The sequence below is a fragment of the Phaenicophaeus curvirostris genome, chromosome 19 (assembly GCF_032191515.1).
Source record: "Phaenicophaeus curvirostris isolate KB17595 chromosome 19, BPBGC_Pcur_1.0, whole genome shotgun sequence".
Lineage (NCBI taxonomy): Eukaryota > Metazoa > Chordata > Aves > Cuculiformes > Cuculidae > Phaenicophaeus > Phaenicophaeus curvirostris.
Window position 1 is genome coordinate 8,842,889 of NC_091410.1, and position 23,523 is coordinate 8,866,411.

Consider the following 23,523-nt stretch of genomic DNA (forward strand, 5'->3'; position numbering starts at 1 on the left):
GAAGATCACTGGCTGCTGTGGCTGTGCAGGGAGCGGGGCAGCCTCTGCCTCCATCCCCACCGTGGGACCATGTTGGGCGAGCAGGTGAGTTAGAGATGGAAGTGGATTCTTCCCCTTGGTCCAGTTGCCTGCAAACGCATCCTGCTCCCTGCTCCGTGTCCCCAACTCCAACACCATCTATCTTCCTTCGAGGTGCCAAGGTGCAAGCAGCAGCTGCCTGGAGCAATTCCTGGTGGCCCCTGCTCATGCTCCTGCACCCAAGCTGAGCTCTTGGCAGCGATGTGGGAGCAGGAGGGCTGTAGCACTGTTTCCTCCTCTCTGTATTGCTCGGTGACACGTCACATTCAAAGCTATGAGGGATTATAACCCACCTTATTTATTTTTTTCCTCCCTCCTGTGTCACAGGAGATTTTCCTGAAGTGCTGAGGACCCAGTAGCACCTATTGACCCCGTGCAGCATCGCTTTCCCCTCCCTGGGGAGCTATGCCACCCTGCAGCCACCTCCCTCCCTCTGTCCCTCCCGGGCAGCCACCGCACCCACCTGCAGAGGCATTTTGGGGAGCAGCAAGCACCTTCCCACCACGCTGGAAACCCAGAGGAACTTTTGATCATCCCTAGCTGCCCTTGGCCATCGCTGCCCGGGCGCGACGTTCGGTGCCTGCGCTGGGGCGCGTGACCCCTCCGGGAGAGCTGGCATGATGCCACGCTGGTAATTAAGAAGGAACCTAATGAAACTGTGAAAATAGCACAATTTCCTCCCCACACCTGCAGCCGAGCGGGGTGGATTACATAAGTTGGTGTTGCCACAGCAACTTCGCTCCACCCGGGGCTGGAGGTGGCTGGTGCCGCTTGTGGTGCCGACGTGCCAGCACCCCAGGGAGAGACCCTGGGTTTGTGAAGAGGTGGGGGAAATTGTTCCAGGGATGGGTGCCAGCTCCCAGTTCTGGAGCAGTGTAGGGCTGCTGTGTGTTTATCCGAGGTAGTGGGTTTCCCACACTGAGTTTTGCTCCTCCGGTGCAGCCGTTGTCGTGCAAGATCCCCGCTTTCCGAAAGGACAAGCGAGAAGCACGGCAGGGATGCCGGTAACCCCGGAGAGACTCTGCCACCATGGTTACCCTGGGCACACTCCAGCTGCTGCCAAGCCCTGGGAGTGAATCACCCTGTCAAAAAAGACAGATAGCGACAACAACATAAAAGCAATCAAAGCAAAGGTTGCAGCACGAGGCAAAGGCAGGTTTTTCCTGCCATGAATTCCCAGGGGGCTCCGAGCGGCTGTGGGGTGGCAGCTCTGCCTTGGGCACCAGCACAGCTCCGAGGGGCACAGACAGCGTGAGCAGCATGGATCAACCCCAAGTGCCATTCAAGGCTTTTTGACCTGGGAAAAGCCAAGGGCCACTATAATTTGGCAAATCTGCATCTTGATGCAAGACTGAGAAATCCCTGGCTGCTTCTAGCCGAAGACTCACTTTGGGAGCAGGGGGTTACAAGGGAGAAAGGTTTTCAGTTCTCAGATTTCCTGGGGATAAGGAGAAGCAGAGGATGGAAAGAAAGTGGAGCAGCTGCCTGAGAGCAGGCCTAGATGAGATTCTCGGAGGGTCGTCCCAAAAGGCCTCTTTTATTATGAGAAATTACAAATCCTTTTATCTTCTTCACCAGAGAAACAGCTTGTTTGAATTGCTGGGCTGTCACACTGGAATTAGATGCAAGAACCCCCCACATCCATGACGTAGCGAAGAACTTACATAACGTAACTAAAAATAAGGTGATGGAGATGCGGGTAGGGGCACTCTCTTCCCAAACCGAAGTCCTTTGCCGATGCTAGAAAGCCAGGAAGGTGCCGATGTCCAGTTAAGGGAGTGGCATCCACCAGAGCCAACCAGTCTGGCTGCTTGGGATGGAGCAGGCTCAAACAGGGAAGGGATGCTACAACGTCCCTGCATCAACAGAGGCAGCTGAGCATCTTTCCTGGGAATGTTTCCCATGCAGCCTTGTCTCCAGGTCCCCCCTGAGGTGTGGTCCCACTGCCATTTCTAATTCTGAGCCCTTACAGGAAAGGGTTAACCATCTGCTCTAGAAAAATGAGAAAAACCCTTCCCAGGGTTGTAAATTCTTCCCTGTCCTTTGGAGCATGAAACCTCTGAGGGAGTAGAAGCCTAAATGGGACCCAAATGCAGCCAGACTAAGCGGTCACCTTTGGTACGTTCCCTGCTCCTCATCGGAGCTGGGATGGAGAGCAGGAGGCAGCAAGGGGAATAGAAAGGGGAGCTTTGGGGCCAACGTATCGACCTCGACTGCTTGGACTCCTTGTTCTCAGAATTGATGGAGGAGATGCCAGGAAAAAAAAAAAACACACTTGGCTGCTTAACTGTTTCACCACTTCTCACAGCAGAGAGGAGGGAGAGGAAGAAGACGAAGGCTTGGTCCCATGGCCAGGACAACGCAGCCGGTGGCACTTTGTGCCCTCCAGACGCTCCTCCTCTGTTCAGACACAGGCGCACAGGGACAACCCATCCCTGTAAAGCTCCCTTCAACCATGGATCACCCTGCGGAGAGCAGCACTCATGGTGCAGAAGGATGTAGGGCAGGTGGACACGCTCAATACCTGCACAAGAGTTGCTGCTGCCGACCCAAGCGACGGGAAGAATGGGGATTCATCGCTGTCCCATGAGACCTGATGGCTGGGAGGGCTGGCAAGAGGCTCCTGCGGGAATGCCGGTGCGTGCAGGGTGCCGAGCTGTGGTGGGACAGCGGTGGGACAAGCAGGCAGGGTCTGCTCTCCCCTAGCTGAGCTCTGCTCCAGGCTAAAGACCAGTACTGGTCACACACCACAGCGATCATTCATCCCATCTCCACTCTCCTGGCCTCTCCGGACAGCATCCATCACCTCTGTATAAAACCAACACCTCACAAACCACCAGCTGCTCTTCCCCTTCCAGCTGCTTCTCACCTGTCCACCCAACACCTCACAACTGGGGAACAGAGCCCAGCACCAGGTGCAGGATGGCGCACAGGGTACAGCAAAGGTGTGAGATGCAGCAGGGGCTACAGGACATGCTAAGAGAGACCTCAGGATATTGTATACAGCAAGAGGTTTGGGATGGGGATAGCAGGGGAATAGCATGGAATATTGGGGGCTATGGTATGGGGTACAGCAAGGGGGGTAGGACAGATTGTGGGACATAGTGGAGATATGGGATGAGGAATGGGGTGTAGGAGGGGTACGGAATGGGGAATGGAGTATGGGGATGGTATGGGATGGAGGGGAATGGGGGATGGAGATGGGATGGGGAATGGGGTATAGGGATAGTACAGGATGGGGAATGGGGTATAGGGATAGTACAGGATGGGGAATGGGGTGTAGGAAGGGTATGGGATGGGGAATGGGGTATAGGGATAGTACACAATGGGGAATGAGAAGGGTATGATGGAGAATGGGGTATAGGATAGTACAGGACGGGGAAGGGTATGGGATGGGGAATGGGGTATAGGGGTAGTACAGGATGGGTGATGGGGTATGGGAAGGGTATGGGATGGGGAATGGGGTATAGGATGCCATATGGGATGGGGTACCGAAGGGGGAGTGGAGTACAGGATGGGGAATGGGGTATAGGATGGGGTAAAGAAGGGGGAATTGGGTATGAGACAGGGTGCAGGTTGGGGAATGGGATGTGGGATGGAGCATGTGATGAGGAATGAGGTATGAGATGGGGGACGGCACGGAGAACGGGGGACAAGGATGGGGTACGGGGCGGGATGGGGGATTGAGGATGGGATGAGGCGTGAGATACGCGATGGGGGACGGGATGCTGAGCCCCCTCCCTCCTCCTCCTCCTCCTCCTCCGCCCCGTCCCTCCCCGTCGCCGGCTCTGCTCCTCCCCGCGGGGCGGGCCGGGCGGCGGCAGCGATAAAAGGCCGGGTGGGCGCCGCTCGGAGCCGCTCCCGGTGCCCGCAGCCCCGCTCTGCGCCCCATGGTGCTGCCCGGCCCGCCCGGCATGTCCCGCTCCGAGGAGGTTCACCGCCTCACCGAGAATGTCTACAAGGTCAGGCCCAAAGCCCCACGCGGGTTTTGGGGTGTTTTTTTTTTTAGTTCTGGGGGGTAGGAGCGTTTTAATGTCAAGCCCCGCTCCCTGTGCCCGAGGGATGCGCCCAGCGACGGGGGTGGGAGTGGTACCCGGGACCCCGGGATGGGGATGGGGTGGGGAACGGGGCTTAGGAAGGGAGAAGAGATGGGTACTGGGGGGGTAGGAAGGGGTGTTGGATAAAGGAAGGGGTAAGAGGGGGTAAAGGAAGGGGTATTTGGTATATGGAGGGGGTAAAGGAAGGGATACTGGGTACAGGGAGGGAGTAAAGGAAGGGGTGTTCGATAAAGGAAAGGGGAAGAGGGGGTAAAGGAAGGGGGTTTGGGTGAAGGAAGGGGGAAGAGGGGGGATAGGAAGGGGTTTTGGCTGAAGGAAGAGGGAAGAGGGGGGATAGGAAGGGATTTTGGCTGAAAGAAGGGGGAAGGGGGGGATAGGAAGGGGTTTTGGGTGAAGGAAGGGGGAAGAGGGGGGATAGGAAGGGGTACTGGGTGAAGGAAGGGGGTAAAGGAAGGGGTATGGGATAAAAGAAGGGGGAAGAGGGAGTAAAGGAAAGGGTACAGGGTAAAGGAAGGGGGAAGAGGGGGGATAGGAAGGGATACTGGGTGAAGGGAGAGGGAAGAGGGGGGATAGGAAAGGGTATTGGATAAAGAAGGGGATAAAGGAAGGGGCATTGGGTGAAGGAAAGGGAAAGAGGGGGATAGGAAGGGGCATTGGGTGAAGGAAGGGTTATGGGAATAAAGGAAGGGGTATTGGGTAAAGGAAGGGGGTAAAGGAAGGGATACTGGGTAAGGGGTAAGAAAAGGGGGTGTAGAGGCATAGGAGGGGGTACAGGGTGGTAAAGGGGGCATAGGAGGGTACCCCCAGCCTCTCCCAGCTGCATCCCCCACCTGGGAATTTGCCTTCTCGCTGTCCCCACATCACCCCAGCCCTGGGCGGCTTGGCAGCAATTCCTCCCTTTCCCGCAGTGATTAAAAGCGATCGGAGCCTTTTCTTGCCTCTTGGTTGTAGCTGGAGTTTGAGAATCTCTCAAAAAATCTCTTTTCTTTGCTTCGCTCCTAGTGTCATAATTTAATTTATGTGCTTTAATTTTCCTCGCGGAGGAAGTGGTTTCTGCTCCACTGAGCTCTGTGAGCAAGTCTAATAAAACCTTTCTAGCCTAACGTGTAACGCAGGATGTCGTTTGTTAAACTGGAAAGCTCGCATGATTTCCTGTGTTTTAAGTGGTGAGATTGAGTTACTTGGAGCATTAAGAAGTAAAAAAAAAATCTGATAGATGTTGTACAAAAAATACCAAGGTAGCAGAGTTCTAAATCTTGGGGTTTGGGCTCCTGGGGCGTAACAGCTGTTCAGATGGAGCTGATGGCACCTGGAATCTTGGCTACTGTGGATGTAGAGCAGGTCTGTGAGTGGAGCCTTCTGGCTACAGGATTGACCCATCCCTGGAGATGTTCAAGGCCAGGTTGGTTGGGGTTTGGAGCCCCTGATCCAGTGGGAGGTGTCCCTGCCCATGGCAGGAGGGTTGGAACTGGATGGGCTTTCAAGTTCCTTCCAACCCAAACCATTTTATGGTTTAACTACAGCGGGGGCTTTGGTGTGCGGGGCTCCCTTCCACCTCTGAAATGTGGCTGATGCAGCCGGGCTCAGCACTGAGCAGGTTGCTCTTGGACCTGGGCAGAGCCTGGCACGGCGGGTGTTGACGTGGTCAGGTTCCTGCGCAAGCAGGAGCTTTTTCCCTCCCAGGGAGCCGAGTGTTTGCGGATCAGCGCGGCTCGGCCCTGGGAGCTGCCTGGGCAAACAGGGTGAGAGCTGCCAGGGTTGTCACCGAGATTGAGTGATGGTGTGGTCGGTCTGGGGACAGTTGCTGGGAACAGTTTCACCTGGTGACTCAGTTGTTGTTTGAGGCGTGTTGTCCTCTAAGAACTATGACCTGCTTAGCAAACCTGCTGTTACCACAATTTCCCTGTAAGGAGCGCTCAGGTTGGCTCATGGGCCATCGCAACAACTGTGCTTAAATGATGCTCGTTCCCCCGATGTGAGGGGTGAATGTGGGCTGGGCTCTTCCCTTGCCTCTGACCATGGACTTCATCGTTCCTGGGCTGCGTGAGCTGTGGGTTAGATGGAGCAAAGTGCCCTTGGCCCCAGAGCAAGAGGCAGCGCCGCCTCCCATCAAAGCCTGGGGACCTCTTGGCCCCAGGAGCCAAAGCTGGACTCGAGAGGGGTCCAAAGGTCTAATGACCAGTTAATGAACACTTTAATTTCTCAGTGTTTTAGTGCAGAGAGCAAGGACACGGAGCTGGAGGCAGATCTCATGGTTTTACCCAACTTTGGTGTCTCTGTGCTGGGAGGTGGAGGAGGGATAGTCGTGGCTCCATTTGTTTCTTGCAATGAATGAGGGGCCTTTCCTCCTCGGAATGCTTTTCTTGGCCTCTGGAGATGTGTGGTCCGAGTTCTGTGCGGGTACCTGGTGTCTCCCTGTTTCTTTGAGGACTCGCTGCAACCTTCTGGAACCCAGCATGAAGGCTGGAGGCTCAGGGACTGTGTGGACTCCGTGGAGCTCCATAAGCTTTGGAGTCTCCAGGTCAAAAAGCACTCCCAGAGCTTCAGACCCTCATTGTCCATGTGTTTTTGGTCCTGTGCTTTTCTGGCCTGTACAGAAGCCTGAACACCACTGTGGTGAGGAGAGGACAACTCTGAGGAAGGATGATGCTGGGGGAGGCTTGGCCCTTGCCTTCTTGCAGCCACAAAACCCCACACCAGAGCAGGGCTGTGGGGCATCCAGCAGCCCCACGCTTTGCTTCCAACCACTGCTTTCACCTTGCTGGGATTCCAGCAGCAGCCGGATCAGGGGGTTGAGACGATTTCCCACGAGATGTGGAGCAGGAGCAGGCAGCTCTGTGCCAGGCACCTTCTCCCGCACAGGCTTTCCCAAGGCATTCTGCTTAGGAAGCCCATTGTAATCATCTTCCAGAACCAGTGCTCACTCTCGGAATGACTGTGCTAATGAGATGGTGGAGGAGTTGTCAGCCACCCCCTCGCTGATGCTGCCACTACAGGCAGCTGCCCACACATCTGTAGTAATTACAGAGGGAGACGGAGGCTGCTGGCACCTTCCGCCAACGTAATCCCACCTTCCCTGGAGCTGATTCACTCGCGTGGACCCCATCGTAGCAGCACAGCGCTGCGGGCACGGGGTGGGGGTGAAACCTCTCTGTGGGTGAAGGGTCGGGGTGCTCGGTGGGAGGGCAGCTCTCCACCCCGCTCCCTGTGCGGCGCTTCCGAGCTCTGCTCATCCCCTCGCACAGAATTCTTCGCAGAAAGAAGATACTGGCAAATTCTGCGTTCCCCTGAAGACAAATCTGTCTCATTTATGACAGATAAGATTATCGCCATTTACAGGCTAACCTCCATTTCATTTTAAAGCTGTTTCTTCATGTGGAAGATCATTTTGCAACGGTGTATGAATAGCTCTGCGTTTGAAGAGGTGTTTGCTTTAAAAACACCCCAAACTCAACCCAATTGTCTTGCACAAATGCAAGCGTAATTCCTGATAGTCGTTTGCTACACATCAGCTGTAATAAATGTTATTGCCAGCATAACAGCTTCTTGCCTCATTATCTCCAAGTCCAGAGGGAAGGGGAGCAATTCTTGCTCAAGTGAATCAGAAGGGACATTGTGGGTGGCTTGGTGTGTTTGGCAGTGGAGGGACCATGCGGTGAGGAAGCAGCTGGCCCCTGGAGTCAGCCTGGACCGGTCCTGAATTCCAAGTATGATGCTCTCCCTCTCCGCTCCCTGCGTTGGGGCTTCCTGCACCCCAAATGTGGGAAGCCTGTTGGCTGGGTGCTGGGGCTTGGAGCTGCTCAGCAAAATTCCTCTCCCAGCAATAACTGCGGAGGCTGGCAGGGTGGAGGCTGGGCTCGTTCTGTAGTGAGCAGGGCCTGGGGCTGTGGTGTTTTTGTAGGGCAACATGTTTTTTTGCCAGCGTTGCATCTTTGTAGGCGTCTTGGCTTTGCAGCCAGGTCTGTTTGAAGCAAGGCTTTGTGCTGGGCTGGCTGCAATGTGGTGGGCTCGCTGTTGGGTAATCATAGAATCAGCAGGTTGGAGAAGACCCATCAGATCGAGTCCAACCATTCCCATCAATCACTAACCCATGTCCCTCAGCACCTTGTCCACTCGTCCCTTAAACCCCTCCAGGGAAGGGGACTCAACCCCCTCCCTGGGCAGCCTCTGCCAGTGCCCAATGACCCTTTCCATGAAAAATTTTTTCCTGATGTTCAGCCTGAACCTCCCCTGGTGGAGCTTGAGGCCATTCCCTCTCGTCCTGTCCCCTGTTACCTGGGAGAAGGATGCCCTTTCCCAAGCAGGAGATGAAGCGAGGCAGCCCTCTCCTCCTGCTGCCCCATTCATTCTGCAGATGTACCATGCTGCTGTGGGCCAGGAGAGTGGTTTTCAACCTCTACCAAGTTGATACATCTCCCAACTGTTGAAGCTCCTGGATTGTTATGGAGCAGGTGGCTCCTAACTTGCCTTGGGTACCCCAAAGCGTTTCCTGTGCTACCTGCAGGTCCTGCTGATGAGACAGTGCTCCTCAGGATGGAGGCAGCTGCTGGCTTTGCCTTCAGTGTCTTGTTGCATTGAGTCTGCTGGTGGCTAAGGTTGCACTCCTGCATCAAGCTCTCAGAGCTGAAGCCTTCAGCTGTGCTGAGCCCCTTGGTATGAGGTCTGCAGGCAAAGAGCTGTGGCTGGTGACTGTCCCAGCTAGGCAGTGGAGATCCCAACCTGGCGATGCTGGGGGACAGGTCTGCCTTGTGGGGGGACTGCTGGTGGGCACCGATGAGACGTTCCCAGTGGGTGCTGTGTGCTGGGGGTTTCTGTGCACTGGGCAGGTCCCCATGCTGGTTTCCTTCAAGCCTGGGCCCTGATTATAAAGATGTTCAGAGCTCTCTCTGTGAAACTTGGGTCTCTTCATCCTCTGATGTGACTTAGTAGAAGTTAAATACCTTTAGGTGAGGACCTGGATTTTTTTTTTTCTCAGATTCCCTTGCTCCTGAGCCCTTTCCCCAGTAAACACAGTGCTGAGCCCTGGTGGTGCCATCTGGCTTTGGGGCAGGACCTTGTGAGAGCCCCAGCTGGAGGACAACAGCTCAGCTGTTCCCGCTGGGTTGGAGTGAGCTTTGGGAACGCTCGGAGGTGGTCTCGCCAGCGGCGAGGGAGGGATGCGGCACGGCAGCCGTCAGCAGCTCGGGTTGTGAAATGCTGCTGTGTTGTGTGTTATGGTAAACTGAGATACCAGGGACTTGGGCTGGATGGGGATGTTCCCAGCGGCGGAGTTGGAGGTGGGTGTGTTGTAAGCAATTAAAATCAGCCCCGCTAATGAGTCCAGTGAGGCTCCCCTCCCAGCAGAAACTTGGCTCTTAAAACTATAGGGCTGTCTTCTGATGGCACAGGGCAGGACGTGCTGAGATGGAGGCAGCCCAGGGGTTTGTTTGGGCATTAAATATTGATACAGAAATAATGAAGGCATTCCTGGAGCAGGGCTGACCCATTTAGAAACAGGACTTCCTTATAGCTGAACCGCTTCTACAGCCTGGCTGTGGTGTAACGGAGAGTCCCATGGCACTGCCCCCTCTGACAGCACTGGTGGTCATGAAACATCCTGCTGTGAATCACCCAGGGAAGCTGCGGATGCTAGACTGAGCCTGGGCCACCCATGCCATGATGCAGCATGGGTCGTTCAAGGATCTATCGTGGCTCACTGCTGCGTATGGGCAGCAGAATGGTGCTAGGAAAACGCTAAAGTTGTTTTTATAGCTCAAAGTCCATCAGTTGTGTTCACTGAGGTGCCCAGGTTGTCCCCAGCGAGTGCTACCTGGGCTGTCCTTGCTGGGGTTGGCTTGGAGAGGAGCCTGGGGCACAGTGCACACTGTGACATTTATGGTGATGCTCATTCCTTGGAGAAATCCAGGAGCCCTGCCCTTTACTGTTTGTAGGAGAGACTGGATGTGAAGTCTTGCAGTAGTTACGGCACCGTGATCGTTGCAGAGTGAGGTTCCAGCCGTGCAGTGATGCACCACGAGTGGTGCTGAGCCACAAGAGACTGTGCCCGCAGACCATCTCCTGCCCCGGCGAAGCAAATGGGCGCCTGCTTTTCATTTTGCTCTATTTTCAGTTTTAGGAGTTACCTGGAGGCTACAGCCAAGGATGGACTTGGGTAGAACTGTGCAACCTGGTTTTAAACTCTTAGAAGTCCTTGAGGAGGTGTCGTGCAGGTCTTTGTGCAGGAGAAACCTGATATAACCTGAACCTGCTCTGTTTCCAGCTTGTTCTTGGGAAGGACTCAGTCAGCCCTTGAGTAAAAGTTTATTATGGCATGGAAGCAGGCGGTAGATCTTTGCTGGAGCATGAAGTGCATTCACGGGGGGGAGAGACAGAGACCTTGTTTTCTGTTGCCTCTTCCCCCCGCAGACGAATTCAGCAGGACTAGGTCCTGGAGACCTCGTGCTTTGCATTAGTTTCTTTTTTGGCAGCTGAATAAAGCCGTGCCAATCCCAGAGAGCTGAGTGGTATTACCCAGGGAATTTAGTGCAGTGGAACAAAGCAAAGCCCTTTCAACCTTCAGCTGCCAGGTTTTTTTTGTCTGTGTTTTTCTAAACTCTGCCCAGGCGGTGTGTGGAAGGCAAACAACTTGCGGTTGGCGCTGATGGAGCAAAAATTTGAGGGAGAACGAGATTTGCTTTCATTACCAGAATTTTGCTGAATATAGATTTGCTGTAGTGTCCTGCAAGCCTGGCTTCACCTTCCCAGCTGAAGGGAAGCTCTTCCACAGCCCCGGTGAGCATCTCTACCCTCCTGGCTCCACGGGGCCAAGGCAGAGGTAGCTGGGGGTGCATCCGCTGGTGAGACAACCTGCAGCAGCCAGTGAGGTGCTGTGGTGTCTTGGGTGAGCGAAGTGATTGCTTGTTGAGCAAATTCTGTGCCATAAATATGTGTATTTGACAGTATTTCTCCTTAGCAGCTGGTAGCTCTTCAGTTTCTCACCTGGAGGGGAGGCAAAGGTGTGTTAGTTCTAGAGTCACCTTCCCTTCCCACCCTGGGAGTGAGAAGGCAGCATGAAAAACTCTATTTTTATCTCTGTAGTGAAAAGCCTTCATCCTTCCAGGCTGGTTTTGTTGGGAGTCTTCAGACAGTGCCTTAAAAACATTCACTTTCAGCAAATTTCCTCCTCAGGTTTCATGAATTTTACTTGGCCAGCAGAGAGCTGCTTCTCCCCGTCCTCAGCTGATCAGTGGGACCCTGGGACCCTTTCTGGGGGCTTTTTTCTCTTTATTTATTGCTTTAAAATGACTCTTGCCAGTGAGGAGCGGGGTATTGCCCTGAGTGATGCTGGCAGCTGCCGAGGCCAAGTTGTGCTTAGGTTCCCTCAATTTGTGGAAGATGCGCTGAGGTTTGGAAGGGGATTTTCTTGAATGTGCTCCACCTCATCCATCCCCTCAAAACCCGCAGATCAAGAGCATCTTGGCTTCTTTAAGCCTTTGGGCGCTGCTCTCCGTCGCTGCGGGGGTGGTCAGTGCTTGCCAACGGGCACCACTGCTCTGCTGATGCTTTGTCTGTGGATCCTATTCATTTTTTTTTCCCTAAGCTTCGTGCTTTGGGAAGATGTGTTTACACAGGCACTGCTGCAAAGATCATTTTATTTGTAAGTGCATGTATACGTACATATGCATAAACACTTACCGCGCTTAACCCAGCAAACTGTTCAAAATCCCTTCCCCACAGAAATCCTGCCAATATTTCTTCCACGCGAATGTTTTCCAGCCTCAGATTCCTCAGACAGGGATGTGTCTGTGTCCCCACTATGGGCTGAGATCCTACACCTCCAGCCATTCCACAGGGTAACGCAGGTAGATTTGATCGAAGTTAAATATGACGTGGGAAGCGTGGAGCACTCCGTATTAGCGTTAATTAGCTCCCATGCAATTGTCTCCTACAATTAGGGAAAACAACTCGCTACGTGGCTTGTTGCTACAGGTTAATTTTCTCTATTCAAGCGGAGCGTGTTCTCTAAACTGCTCTGTGCTGCCCCAAAGCAGCTTCTGTGTGCGCCGCGCTGCTGCGGAGCTTGACCTGCAGCCTTAATTAGCAGCGAAGGTTCTCGTTAGCCTCGTGTTTGCCTGTCAGATCCCTGCAATCATCTTCTGTCCTTTGCAGGGTTGTGTTATAGCGCTGTGGGATGGACCCAAAATCACTGAGAGCTGCTGGGATGGTGGCTACTGGGATGGTTGGAGCCATCCTCAACCCGCTGCTCTAGCTGGGAGCTGGGCTGCTTCTCTGCTCCGTGGAGGATTCAAGGGATTTCTTCTACCAAGGGATGCCAGCACCTAGGTGGTGTTCCATCTCGATGCTGGCCTCCAAGCTAGCATCCGCGCGGGTTCCTGCTCACTGAAGTTGGAAAATGACTGGTTGGAGCAGGGAGAAGGTGCTGCCTGAGCCTTGGAGACGTGCACCTGTGGAAGAAAATTAAACTGTCTTGCTCTCCAAAGGCCGGGCAGCAGGAACTTGGGATAAAAATGCCTCAGGCAGAAAATGAGCTTTATAGTGTTTGGCCAGCTTCAGATGAGGTGACAGATGCTTAATCAGCTTATTCGCCATAAGTGTGTCTGTCGTCTTCCCTCCCCTTCCCGGGATGGGACGCTGCCAGCAGCGTGGTATGGGGGGTGCAGAGCCTTTGCTTCCTGGGGATAATGCTTGTGCATTCCTGCTCCAGGCATGTGGGGATATTTGGCTATTAAACATGATTTTTCTGGTGGCACCCTTGGTGGAGCCTGTCCCCACAGCAGGGCTGGGGCTCAGAACTAGCTCTGGGGCTGCTCTGTTGCCGCCGGGCTTGGTCCAGAGGTCGAATTTGCAGGGAAAGAATGGAGATTTTGTTTTCTCTTGCTCAGCTGGGAATCGGTGTCTGGTTTTAGAGATGCTATCGGCGCCGGGATTGAATAGCTCTGGCAGGGGAGGGTCAGTAGCTGCTGTGCCAAATGTACAAAGAGACGTTCTTCCTGATCCGATTATTCCTTCCCTCCCCATGTTTAAATAAGGACCTTAAAGCAAGGGAGGCAAAGCTGTCAGACAGAGCTTGTGGTGTTCACTGACACCCTAATTTATGCGGTTGTAGGCAGGTGGAAAGTGACACCAAGCGCTTTGAGACAGAGGTGTAATTCCTTGTGTTTGGCTTTAGCTGTGGCTGCCACCAGCTCAGTAGGGACGATGGTGGCTTTGGTGTCTTTGACTCCTTGGTGGTTATTTTTAATACCACTCTTTGGCCCTTTCCACTTGTCCGTGGTAGACCGAGCTGATCCTGCTTTCTGAGGTCATCCCAAGAGTGGAACCTCCCAGAGCTCAGGTCAGCTTTGTGGCTGGTGTAAGGGCCATTGCCTGCTGTCTCGAACAGACACTCGTGGTTATTTATGTGGCTATATTTGCTATATCTGATAATTTTCTAGTTTGGGGCACTCGCTGACCTCAGAACATTGAAGCGGTTTGCCCTAGCGGCACTGCAGAACCACCTTATTATTGACCCTCTGCCTTGTGGTGTACAAAACCCAAGGCTGATCTTCTTCCATGGAGCTGCAGGATGCAGAGAGAGCACCTAGGGCATTTCTGCCCCTCCTGCTGCATCCAGGCTGTGCTTTTGCCTGGTGTCAGAGCAGTGCCTAGGGCACATGTTGGAGCTGGCATGGGGAAGAGCCCTCCGGAGCCATTGTGCTTAGGGAGTGGTGGAGATGCCTCCAACCTGCTCTTGCAGAGGGCTGGAGGAGGCTTGGCTTGAAGTGGCAGCACAGGCTATGTTCAGTTGACATTCTGGCTACGTTCAACAGCTCTTCTTGTTGTGTTTGGTTTAGCATTGAGCCACTTCTGCACTGCCCTGACCCCATACGTTACCTAAACTGAGAAAAATATTTGCTCTTCCAGGCCAATAGGTCCATTGCTTTTGAGCATTATTTGCAAGACATGAGCTTAGAGCTTGTTATCAAACCAGCATCCTCATGCAGACATTGAGAAGCTTGGGTTGAGTTGCTGAGAAGGCGTGTGGGAGGCTTTCTTTGCTCTTATTACATTGATGAGCATTAAGTTCAACATGACTGCTCTGTCTGGCTCCCGGTCATCCCTGCTAATCCTTGATGATTCTTCTTTTCCTCTAGACGATCATGGAGCAGTTCAATCCCAGCCTCAGGAATTTCATTTCTATGGGGAAGACCTATGAAAAAGCCTTAGCAAGTAAGTGCAACTGCACCGTTGATGTGTTTCTTGCTGAAATGCTGGGGGCTGAAAGGCTGGTGAGGGGTCACTGGGTCTAGCTGGACGTTGTGACCTCAAAGGAAGATGGAAAACCAGCTTGGGATGCTCTTTTGCCCTGGGAGAGGGGAAGGGAGAAAGCTCAGGAGGTGGTTCATGGATATCCATGCTAGGACATGCAAGGGACCACAGATGTAGAAAGGATTTGAGTCTTAAAACATTGGGTAGCACCTGGATGACAAATAGAGATAAGCTGGTTGGAGATTTAAGTGTTACTTCGAAGTCTTTAGTATTAAGATTTTAAGATCTCTTTAGTGATGTCATTGAATGTTCAAATTGCCTATAAATGTATTGGGAGAGAGAGGAAAAAAACAAAATAGTGGTGGCAGTTCTTGATTGGGAACACAGGGCCCTGGGGGAGTCTTTAGGGAGGTGTAGATTTAAATGATCAGAAATCAAATATGAATTGATGAAAACCAAAAAACAGTCTATTTTGACTTAAAAAGCCTTTGCATACTGCCTTGGCCTGACTTGGCTCAGTTTTCAGGAGGCTTAAGGCAGGGTCTGTTCGACCCCAGAGGCAACTGCGTTCTTTCACTCAGAGCTGCACCACATGCGTCTCCAGGATTTTATTTTTTAATTGGTTCAGTGAAAATGCCCAGAAGGGAAGAGGCTGTCATAATTCTAAACCAGTGGAAAAAAAGAAAAAAAATGTTGGTGTCTCATGTTGTTAAATGCTGATGTTTGCAATACGACCTTTGGGAAGGATCTGTCCCTTCTTGCTTTGTGCCTGGGGCAAATTCTATTTCCCACAAGTCAGATGAGGTTCCTGATGTCTCAATGAAGGATCTTTTAAGACGCAGACCTCCTGCTGCTCTCAGGTACAGGCACTCCCCTGCACGCTGCTGCCTTGCCAGTTCTCAGCACTGGTTTTAATTGGGTTTTAATGGATCAAGTGGCCGTGGGGTGGGAAGTACCTGCCCATCCCAGCCCACTGCGCAGGAGCTGTAGGCTCTGATCCTGCAGGGATGGGGCACTGAATGTGTCCTTACAAGCAGCAGCATTTCCCAGCTATTCTTAATGATGCTAACAAAGCAGGAAAGAGCTGGGTGTGCTTCTGCCTGCTGGGTCTCCGGTGGGTGCAGGCAGCAGGGAAGGGAGGAGAAGAGACTACACTTGGAACAGCACTTTTATTCATTCTTCTAAGATGTGATACTCATAATGCAGCTTTTAATTATCCGTGTGGTGGAGTCGGTTTATTGCGTGCTGTTTTATCACAGTGAAAGTTGAACGTGCTTTTACCGCAGCATTTTGTGGATGACGAGTATGATTGCTTGCTTTCTATTTTCCTCACATCCCTGCTGTGAATACGCTTCGAAGCCCAAGATCTTCCTGTAATTTTAAAAATTGTCTTTGGTCATCCTTTGCTTTGGATTGCTGAGCTTGGGGGGGTGTCTGGAGGAAGCGTCTTCACCTATAGGTCACGCTTTGGTGCATGATTTGATGGTGCTGAGCTCAAGCCGTACACCATGTTCTCATGATTAGAGGAAACCCCCTGCTTATCTGATTAAAGTGGAGTGTGTGTAGCTGGAATGTCAACAAACAAGACTGAACTATAATGAAAGTCTGTGATATTCAATTATTCCACAGTGACTTTTCTGAGCAGCATTAGGCAGGCTGATGGCTGCACTGGAATGAAAACCATCTAGGCCCTGCATGTACCTTTTTTCTCCTAATAACCCTGTAATCTTGCTGCTGGAGCTTTCTTTGCTCATTTTTCTTCTGTTTGTTGTCTTGTCTCTCCCTGTGGGGTTTAGCCCTTTGAAGTAATGCCTTAATGTCTAGTATCTGTTCAGTGCCATAGAAGTTATAATAACCATTAAAGAGAATATAACCTGCATTTTTTGATGCTTTTAGGTATGACATATGCAGCAAAAGGGTACTTTGATGCTCTGGTTAAGATGGGAGAGTTGGCCAGTGAAAGCCAAGGATCTAAAGAACTGGGTAAGTCACCAATTTACTGCTAAATGTAGTCACCGTCTGGAGCAGGCTCTGAGCACAGGAATGAAACCAGATTTTTGCTGTTGGTGAGGATAACAAGCTCAATGTGGAGCTGATCCTACCCTGTGTGAATGGTGAAAGTGTCAGTGTTTACTGTTAATGTAGCTCGGGGAAGAAAAGGAGCCTGCTATTCTTAATGTCTGGATTTTAGGGCATTGTCAGCTCGCAGTGTTTGCAAAGAGGAAGTGTTTGCAGAGAGCGGCTTTGCTGGTGTATTTGTCTTGCTTTGCAAAGAGAAAAGCCCTGGCTTCTGGTCTGGGAGCTGAGGCAGTGCTGCCTGGCTCTGGTCCTCTGAAGGGGATGATGCAGGGGAGGGAGTGGTGTGGGGAAGAGGCAGATCAACCGCACTGAAGCAGCGTTTCTTCTGGTAGAAGGCACCTAGTGCTTAGGCTGCGTTTCTACTTGAAGCCCTGCTGAGCATGGCAGAGCTGTTGCAAGATCTGCTGCGTGTTATCTGCAGCATCCTGGTGCAAGGCAGCTGTGGAGTTGTTTGCTATGTCCATCAGAGCTACAGCAGACATCACGAGCTGGGATGCTCGGTAACCCCTTTCCCTTTCTTACACTTATTCCTCTGGTAGGTCCTTCGGGAACTGCTTTTCCCCTCTCCCCATAGCTCAGACGCAGCTCCTATGTTCTCCCTGTGCTGCTGTTTTGCTGCACAGATGTGGTTTGAGGCGGCTCTATTCCCAGCTCCCCCCAGGGATGCTGCAGCTTCTTGTTAAGGCTCTCGTGAGGCTGCGATGGGTTTTGGTCTGGTTGCCTTTGCAGCCCCAGGTGAACTTCTCCCAGTCCCTCCCGCAGCTCTGGCTCTCCAGATCACTGTGCTAGGAGATGGCAAACTGGACTCATTAATGCAATCAGGTCAGTTAACAGAGAAGAGGCTGAGCTGAAATGACTCTACAAGTTGATGAAGCAATCCATGAACAGCCCCTTGGAGGGACCCGGCTTTGGTTTTGCCATGTTGTTTGGTGTCAGACACCTCTCACCCCCAGCCCCAGCTCCCACTGTGGCTCAGCCGTGCGCAGCTCGCTGCCTGCATCTGAATTTTGATGGGGAAGCAGTAAGTGTCTATGGAAACCGATTTTATCGCTTGGATTAGAGCTGCCTATAGCAATCTGCTTCTGTTCAATAAATAAAACAGAGCCTTGTGTGCGGCGCATGCAGTGACTGAGATTGGAAGGCTGTGCAGATCCAAGGGCTTCCTCTTCTGCCTCTTTGGGGGTGAAAGGCAGCAGCTCTGTCCTCCTGGAAGTGAAAGCTTGGGAAAGCCTTATCAGAGGCAGCTCAGCTGTGCGAGGGCAGGAGCTTGGCGACCACAAAACCTGCTTCCTCTTCAGAGCAGCTCCAGGCTTTGTTCAGGCTTAGAATCGAGCTTTGGTGTCTCCTGTTGGTCCTACTTCCTTGCCTAAGGGTGGTGGCTTGGCAGAAGTCATCCTTCATGCCCTCCTGCACCCTCCTGATGTGATCTGGTGCATGTGTCTGGAGTATTTGGGGTTGGTTTATAGCGTTTCCAAATTACTGCGCCTCCCCCTCTTGGTGCGAGATCATCTAAGGGAAGGTCCTAGCAGCTCCTGCTCAGCCCGGACCCATGATGAGCAGCTGCTCCTCGGACCTCTTGCTTTGTTGATCTGGCTGATATTTATTGTGGCAGCTGCTCCAGGCAGAAGAAAGTTAAGATAACATTTCTTGCTGCAGTTTACTGGAGCTGATAACAGCAGGGGACACAACCCACTCCGAGCGGGATGTGTAAACAGGGGCTGGAAAATGTTTTAGACCCAGGCTGTGCTAGCCAAAGGTATGGCTTTTCCTGGGAACACCTTTACCTTATCAGTCCTGGGGCTGTGATTGCTGATAGTGCCGGAAAGGAGCACTGGGGTCTGGGTTATTTCATTCCTTCCTAGAGGCAGCAGCAAATGGGGATGTTGGTAATTGCTGCTTGCAGTAATGCTGTGCCCTCACCACTCCCTCCCTGGGTGGTTTTCTCCTTGAAGGGACAGGACAGGACAGGGAAAGCTGCTCCAAGATGTCAGGTAGGACTCCAAGATGCTCTGATTGGGACCAGCAGCTCTCATCCCTGTCCAGCCTCCATGGGAAAGAACTTGAGATTTTTTTTTTCTCTCCTTAACCCTTTCTTTTCTAAATGTGGAGCCTTTTCTAATGCCGTTTCTGGTACAGGAGGTGTCAAAAGAACTTAAAACATGTGAGTCCAGTGTCTAAGAGGTGATGAAGGCAGGCACACCTTTAGCCTCGCTCCTGCCTGCACTGCAGTGATGCTGCGGGGGCTCGGTACCCCCATGGTGACACATCCCAGCCAGAGCCAGGGAGCTCCAGGTAGGCTCACAGCACCCCAGGGAGCTGGGTGAACACTCAGAGGCTGCTGGGGGAGCTGTTGTGGCTCTTGCCATTGGTGTTCAAAGCCAACGGTGTTTTTCAGTCATCGTCTGTCCAGCAGCAATTGTGACTCCAAGGAATTACTCTGAGTTGGGCACTGGAAAGCTGCCCGTCCGTGGCTGTGTGTGGCCATCCCAGCTGTCCAGCACAGCCTGTCTTGTTCAGCTCTTTTAAAACCACATTCCTCCAATGCCAGCGATGCTGCTGTTTGTCTTGCTGAAAACATTTAGCCTGCCAGAGCGCAGCCTCTGAACTTGGGTCGCTGCTCGCTGGCTGCTTAGCGCTTCGCATTGTTTGTAAATTCTCCATCAGATTTTAGCACCCATGTGTAGACAGGATAATCCTGGGTGGTAATGGAAAACCTAGCGGTAATAAGGTACTTGAGCTGTAATCGGCTCTGTGGCTTGAGTTTTCGGGTGCAAGTGTCTGGCGTTGGCAAACCTCTATCTGAACCCCACTGCTGTGGCTTTCCCGGGAGCTGGGTCACTGTGGGGAGATGGCAGGAAAGCTTCTCCCCTCCCTGCTCGGCTCCCCAGGCTGTGGCCTGATTTCTGGTCCTTGGAGAATTAAACACCTCCCCACAATTCCTCGTTGAGAGGTGTTCCTTATGCTGTTCCTCACATCTTCAGTGGTTGCTATGGTGGCTTTTAAGCCTGTGTGAAGAGCATGAATGCTTTCTGATCAATGACAGTTTGCTCCAGGAATGCTTTGTAGGCGCTTCCAAGGACCTCCAGTCTCACATGTGAGTGCTTGGGTAACTTTGACCCCTGTCCATCTCCTGCTTAGGTTCCTTGGATGCTACTCAAAATGTTGTTTCTGTCATCCCCCTTGAAAATTAGGCCATGGCAAAGTCATGGGAAGGGGTTTTCTTCTCCAGGGAAGCACACGCCTGGTGAATGAGACTAGAGGCAGTTTCCACCAGGCTGGGAAAGTGTTAGGATGCTGGGGCTGGGATTCTTGGGGCTGAAGAGCACCTGCAGGAAGAGTCAGGGCTGGAGGTGGATTTTGCTTAGTGGTTGGTTTTCTCGAAGGTCCTCTTGAATTACTTAAGGCTGCTCTGAAAGGGTGAGACATGCAGTAATTAATCACCCATTGTTAAGCTGAAATGAGCCTCTGGTAGATAATGGCTTTCTTCTAATACACAATTTGTACGATAAAATCAGGACCAGTGGCACCTTCGTGGTCCATTCATTTTCTGCAGTGCTGTTTGGTGTCAGTGGAGGATGTTGGGCTTCAAGAGTGTTAAATTATCTCTGTATAGCTTTTAAAAGGCTGATGAGCATCGTGCAGGGATGCAGGATAGAGCTGTCTACTGGGTGTGCCGTGCTGGTCGAACCAGGGCACAAGCTTGGTCCTGTCCGTGACGTTACTGTAGAGCCAGGTGAGAAGCAAGTGAGAAGCAAACCAGCCTAGTGGGATGCTCACAGCTGCCCCAGCAAGTTTAGATTCTCTTCACTGCAACTCCTCGGTCTGTCCCAGCTCTTGGTGACGTGTGGTTCAGAGGCTTTGTGCTGCGCTGAATCCTCTGGGAGAGGGATTAATCTGTTAATTGGATTTGCAGTTGTTTTGGGTAGATGCTTCCTGCAGCAGCGGAGCTGCAGATATAGATCCTGTGAATGCCAAAGGTCATTGCTGTTCAGCGTGTGGTTGGGGACCACTGGAGCTGACGGTGCCCCATGTCTGCAGGGGACCTGCCAGGGTGGTGCCCGGGAAAACCAGACCTGAACTCTAGGAAATATTTGCCTGTGATGGGTGACTTGGTGTCCCGGCAGTGAGGTCCCTCTGCCCTGGAGGTGATGTCCTGGGTGGAAAAGCAGGATCGCCTGAGTGGTAATCTTGTTGCTTGATCATTTTAAAATCAGACTTAATGATGCACTTAATGGTTTGTGGATAACAGCTTTGCACTGATGGAAGAATGGGTGCTCTGGACCTGCATATCCATCTGCTTTTCTGTTAAAAGGCCTAATTTTTCAGAAAAAAAATTGTTACAGAAAGTCAGGATTCAGCCTCCAAGCTGTGTACTTCACTTAGGGAAGGAACCTGTATGTGTGGCCTTCCTAAGGGTGCAGAGGCACAAGAAAGACCTCTTAAAAAGGACTTAAAGGGACTCTACTGCTCTCAGCGTTGCCTTTTTGCTGCCTTCAAGACCTCCTGATTCCAAGCAGACTGCTGTAGCACTAGACTTGTTCTCACCAACCTGTGTTTGGGCAAGTAATGGCGGAGGGTTGTCAAATGAGCATCTGCGAGGAGCATGTTGCCTGGCTGGAGTTTCTAACGCGTAGCAGTTGTGTGTAACGTTTGGGTTTCACCTTCAGTGGTGACATCTTTCAGGGATGCCTACCTGCTGCATGCCTGGGCACCGAGCCCAGGATGAACTCCTGCAGGGATGCTCCATCCTCTCAAGAGGGATGGAAGGGCCACGGCTGTGTCTCAACTCATTTCTGCTGTCTGTCAGCAGTGCTGGGGGCTTTGCAGATTTTAGGAAGGGGCACAACTTGTTGTGTGGCTGACCCTGGGTCCTGGAGGTGTTTCCTTCCCCTCCTGGGACTGCTTGTGTGCTGGATGGATCCATTCATGGGAGTTAGAGTTGGGTGGGTCCAGGCTGGTGCAGCGAGGTCTGTGCTAATTAATCCTATGCCACCAATACAGCTGCTGCCAGAGCAGTTGGGTGCTAGGGACCTGCTGGTGTGCACATCACAGATACCTGATCTGCACACATCACAGGTCACTCAGGCTTCTAATCTGTGATAAAAGTGTCAATGGCAACTGCTCAGCCTAAAGGAGCCGATTACTAGGAATGTCATTGAATTTGCCTAAATTGGGAAGCTTTTGGTTTCTTTCTTTACCTTGTCTCTCGATAAATAAATAAAAAATGTCTTAAGCTTTGCCAGGCTGGGTTGAAGCAGAGGCTGCAAACAGAGCTGTTCATTGTAATGCTGATGAGTTGCTAATACAATATCAACAAATTGGTGCCATCCTTTGGGGCTGTGATAAGTGAAACCTTTTTGAAGAGGAAATAGATGAATCAGCGCCGAGAAGCTGATTGTTTCCCCACACTCAGATCCTTCCCACTGCACATGCACAGATCTTCCCCCCACGTTGTCTTGCGGTTGAATGTCAGAGCTGATCAAGTCAGAGCTGCCTTGGCTGGATGAGGTGTTGGGCTGTGAGGTGCTTCTCTCTGTGTCTTGAAGGCTTCTCTGTGGCATGTGCTGTGTCGATGAGCTTGGATCAAGATGTATTAATATAGAATCGCTAGGCTGGAAAGGACCCACAGGATCATCGAGTCCAACCATTCCCATCAATCACTAAACCATGTCCCTCAGTGCCTCATCCATCTGTCCCTTAAACCCCTCCAGGGAAGGTGACTCAAACCCCTCCCTGGGCAGCCTCTGCCAGTGCCCAATGACCCTTTCTGTGAAAAATTTTTTCCTGATGTTCAGCCTGAACCTCCCCTGGCGGAGCTTGAGGCCATTCCCTCTCGTCCTGTCCCCTGTCACTTGGGAGAAGAGCCCAGCTCCCTCCTCTCCACAACCTCCTTTCAGGTAGTTGCAGAGAGCAATGAGGTCTCCCCTCAGCCTCCTCTTCTCCAGGCTAAACACCCCCAGCTCTCTCAGCCGTTCCCCGTAAGGCCTGTTCTCCAGCCCCCTCACCAGCTTCGTTGCTCTTCTCTGGACTCGCTCCAGAGCCTCAACATCCTTCTTGTGGTGAAGGGGATATATGAGGGAAGAGGGAAAGGTAGCAGAAGTCCTCAGGAGCACGCTGCTGCTTTAAATCTGCCTTGATCTTCAGCCCGTGGCATGATGTGCAAGCAGAGTTATTGCCAGTCTGTGCTTGCAGGGTGGGGGGAAGCGGCTGCCCAGCATCAGGGAGGGGAATGGGTGCCTGTGTCAGAGCAGTGCCTGGAGCAGAGACTTTCTGGGCCTTTTTCTTCCAGTCACCTGGTGCTTTTGCCTCTCTGCTTGCTGAGGGATCCCGTTGGCATGGGTACACCCTCTCCCTCGGCTCAGCAGCTTCCTTGGCAGCAGAGGATTCAGTAACAGCATTTAACCAGCCATTGAGTAGCAGATCTTTTTTTTTTTTTTATCTCCTTGGCTTCAGGAGGCAGCCGCTCAAACCATTTGCCCTGTTACTGTCTGTTGCTTTCTCTCATTAATGAGCTCGTACTCCTTTTCCGCCAGCTTGGTTACTTCCCTTGACAGCACTGTCACCTTTCCTCGTCTCCCTTAACAAAAAGCAACAGGGAGATACCAAGCACTGTGTCAAATAGTGGAGGAGCTGAGCCCCTGGACTCCTTGTTTCATTCTTTTGTGCTCTTTTTTGAGGGGTCTTCATCTCCAGAGCAAGTGATCCAAATGGCTAGAGGCGCTGATGGTCCTTGCATCCTTCATCTTCTAGGAGCAAGGAGCGATGCTGGTGAGGCTGCAGTGCTGTTTGCTTGTCAAAGCATCCCTGCTGCTGGGCTGATGCCTGTGGCAGAGGGAGCTGGTGGCCAGCAGCTACGGGACTGGCTCCCTGGCAAAGCCACCGGCTCCTGCTACCCTTACAGGAGAGGCTGAGCTTCTTCAGCCCTGCGCAAGCATCAACTTGCTCTGGCTTGGAGAAGTTTGGCTTCTTTGCCAATGCATTGTTTGGTATTTTTGTTGAAAGTGGCTTGTGTCTAGCTTTGGAGGGGCAATCCTTAAACTCTGAAAACTCAAAAGCGAGA

General features: G+C 52.2%; 1 protein-coding gene across 7 annotated transcripts in view; it reads left to right on the forward strand.

Moving 5' to 3' along the window:
- Window positions 1–3,967: 3,967 nt before the first annotated feature.
- Window positions 3,968–23,523, forward strand: part of BAIAP2 (BAR/IMD domain containing adaptor protein 2) — a 49,207-nt gene continuing 29,651 nt past the window's right edge. For all 7 annotated transcript variants that reach the window (XM_069872559.1, XM_069872558.1, XM_069872555.1 and 4 more), the window contains exons 1-3: window positions 3,968–4,040; window positions 14,270–14,345; window positions 16,281–16,367. In XM_069872559.1, coding sequence (XP_069728660.1) covers window positions 3,969–4,040; window positions 14,270–14,345; window positions 16,281–16,367 — 235 coding nt within the window. In that variant the 5' untranslated portion in view covers window position 3,968. The remainder of the gene's footprint in view (window positions 4,041–14,269; window positions 14,346–16,280; window positions 16,368–23,523) is intronic.